General features: G+C 42.2%; 1 protein-coding gene across 1 annotated transcript in view; it reads left to right on the top strand.

The window, feature by feature from the left end:
- The window catches only part of LOC119839232 (BTB/POZ domain-containing protein 7), a 28417-nt gene that overhangs the window by 17115 nt on the left and 8225 nt on the right, over positions 1-3077 (top strand). Inside the window, exons 20-26 of the mRNA XM_038365451.1 lie at positions 223-369; positions 825-895; positions 1361-1418; positions 1684-1916; positions 2128-2187; positions 2630-2673; positions 2996-3068. Of these exons, the coding sequence (XP_038221379.1) occupies positions 223-369; positions 825-895; positions 1361-1418; positions 1684-1916; positions 2128-2187; positions 2630-2673; positions 2996-3068 (686 nt within the window). The remainder of the gene's footprint in view (positions 1-222; positions 370-824; positions 896-1360; positions 1419-1683; positions 1917-2127; positions 2188-2629; positions 2674-2995; positions 3069-3077) is intronic.

Below are 3077 nucleotides of genomic sequence, written 5' to 3'. Positions count from 1 at the left end.
TGATTTACCGACAGAAGCGAGTTGACAGGGGTGGTGGTGGGATTCACCATTGAGGTACCTATCAGTATGAGTGGCTTTTCTATACACTGTGTGATTAAACATGCCATTTTGTCCCCTCATAATATTAATTTCTTATAATTATTAATTTCTAAATGTATAATACTCGCGTGAAACCAAACACAAGAAAATACTAAGATTTGAAACCCTTATATTTCGTTTCAGCGAGGGATCATACGCGGAGGGCGCGCCGAGCGAGGTGGGTGTGGGAGCGGGGGCAGCGGGGGGTTCGGGGGGCGGAGGGAACGGGGGGAACGCGCTCGACGGCGATGGCCGGTACTCGCGGACGCTGTGCGACGTGGACTGCTGCCGGTGAGATATATACAATATATATATGAGGTAATTTTAAGGCAATAGGGCCAAATAACATCCTGGAGAGAAACACATTCTCTGTAAAAACGGAGAATTATTATTTTTTTCATTGTCTATTAATATAATACTCAACCTCTTGCATACAGTTGTGTTAGTTTCCTCGTATATGGTATATGAAACAAATAAAAATTGAATTTTGCAAAGGGTTATCAGCTGAAGTATTTGTAGACACGCAGACACATTTATAGACGACATGCTTTTTACATATTGTGTTCGGTTTCGTTAATGAAATTGTTATCTTGTGTGAAAGGTGAATTGAATTAGTCGTGTTTTTAGTTATGTTATGTGTATTATTATGTGTACACTTTTTATGTAGTTCTACCAGAGTTCTCGGGAATGATGGGTATTCCCACATCTGAGCGTTGATTTATAATGTGTTTGTGCCGCTCCGGCAGGTCCAGCACGGGCTCGCTGCGCTGCTCCACCGGCTCGCTGCGCTCCACGCCCTCCGCGCACGCGCCTCTCGGTACGTGCACCCACACCGCCTCACCTCACACCTCACCTCACACCTCACCTCACACCTCACCTCACACCTCACCTCACACCTCACCTCACACCTCACCCCACCTTACCTCACCTCACACCACTCCACTTTACCAAACATTACCCCATATTACCTACCACTTCATCTCACCTATCCCCATCTTACACCACCTCAAACCACCTGACACCATCTGACGCCACCTTACACCACATCATATTTATTTCTTTGACATACTGAGTACTCGGCGTGCGAAGGGAGCTGTAGATCGAATAACAGAGCAATATAATATACATTTTTTATGTAACGTAATCTTCTAATTTCGAATTCCTAAAAATCATTTTTTATCATCTGGACCTCATTCAGCTAACTCACTCATTCGATCCCACTCACTCACTCAACCATCATTGAAAAACAAAAATATATGTATGTATTGATGTATGTTTGCAGACAAGAGTCGCTCCAACACGTGTCGGCGGGAGCTGCCTGCGAGACCGGACACCGCGCGGTACGTCTCTTTTATGTTGAATAAATAAATATATTATGTTGGTGTTACTTTTTTTGATGATGTTTTATTCAGTGAAAAGAAGAATATAATTATTATTTTGGAACCGTAATAGTTCATTTGTAAAAATGTTGTATAATTTGTTTGTGATATATAAAAAAGTTGTAATTCATCTATCAAATAGTTATGACTGTAAACAAGCATAATTAAATTATTTTACTACACGTTAAAATAGTTAATTATTTTTATAACTATTACCAAACCACAGGGCGGGTCGCCTCTCCGCTGCGGTGCCGGACGTGGCGATGGCGCCGAACGGCAACACTCACTTACTCACCCCCCACTACCCCTACCCCACTCACCCCACGCACTCAACTCACAATCCCACTCATTCAACTCACAACTCCACTCACTCGAGTCACAATCCCACTCATTCGAGCCACCCCACCCACCACGCGCACACTCTGGCGTCCGCGCACAGAGTGTCGGCTGGACATGATGGTAAGTAACTAAATAAAGAAAATAGAAAGGTTTGAGTTTATTTTGCAAGCTATGTTTTTAAAATGTTTATCAAGAGATTAAATTAAATTAGTGAAGTGAAGTAGAGCTTTAGCGTGATTAAATGCAATAAATACCATTAATACTATAGAATGAATTTTACTTTGTATGATCATTATACACTAAAAACCTTATATTATGTATATTGACACAGAGTATGGAGGAGTGGTGCAACTGGATCTAGGTGATGGGGCCACACACACTCCGCGACCGGGTGAGACACACACTCACACACAAGTACACTCTCACTCACATACACTCACACATTCACACACACATAAAAACACACAATCTTCGAAATGGAGCCATAAGCGTATTGATCGCAGCAATCAAGTTACACGTATTGCGATACAAATAATAAAATATAATAGTTTAAAAAAACTATAAAACACGCTTTAACAAAAATCATATTTTGCAAATTGAAAACTGGAATAATTTTATCAAATTAGTGTATTGTCATCGGTCCTCAATAAATCTACAAAGTTTGAACGAAATCTGGCCGTTTAAAGTGGGTCAAAATCGCGCCCAAAGAAGTCAGTTACAAACAAACAAACATACAAACAAACAAACATACAGGTGAAGCTAATAAAAAGCGTGTAAAAACGAAATACTCTAAAAAAAGATTCGACACGCATTAACTAGGCTATGTCCCGCAGGTTCGCGCGCACAGCGGGCTCGCACGTACCGCGAACACGCGCAGGTAAGACGCCTTTACTAATTCTCACTATTATTTATTACTTCCACTTAACATCGGGTGGCTCATCTTGCTTGCACTGCCGTAAAAAACCCATCGAAATTAATCAAATACACATCACAACGGACATCCATGGAAAGGATTTTCTCTAGCCTCGCTAACTATATCCAGACACAAAAATCATAACATAACCCTAAGGGAAAGTCTTATACGTATTTCAATCGCTCCAAATTTAATAAATTCCAAACTCAGTGCCCCTATTTCTATCGAGAAAGCGAACGACGCCGCAGGTTGAAGTAGTGTGTAATAAGCGTGTGCGTGTGTGCAGGCGGTGACGTGCGCGCGCGCCCGCGGCGACGACGACGACCTGCGCGTCGCCATCGAGCTGTCCGTCATACGGGGTGAGTGGT

This window comes from Zerene cesonia, unplaced genomic scaffold, assembly GCF_012273895.1.
Source record: "Zerene cesonia ecotype Mississippi unplaced genomic scaffold, Zerene_cesonia_1.1 Zces_u010, whole genome shotgun sequence".
NCBI lineage: Eukaryota > Metazoa > Arthropoda > Insecta > Lepidoptera > Pieridae > Zerene > Zerene cesonia.
This window is presented reverse-complemented; position numbering and strand designations above follow the sequence as displayed.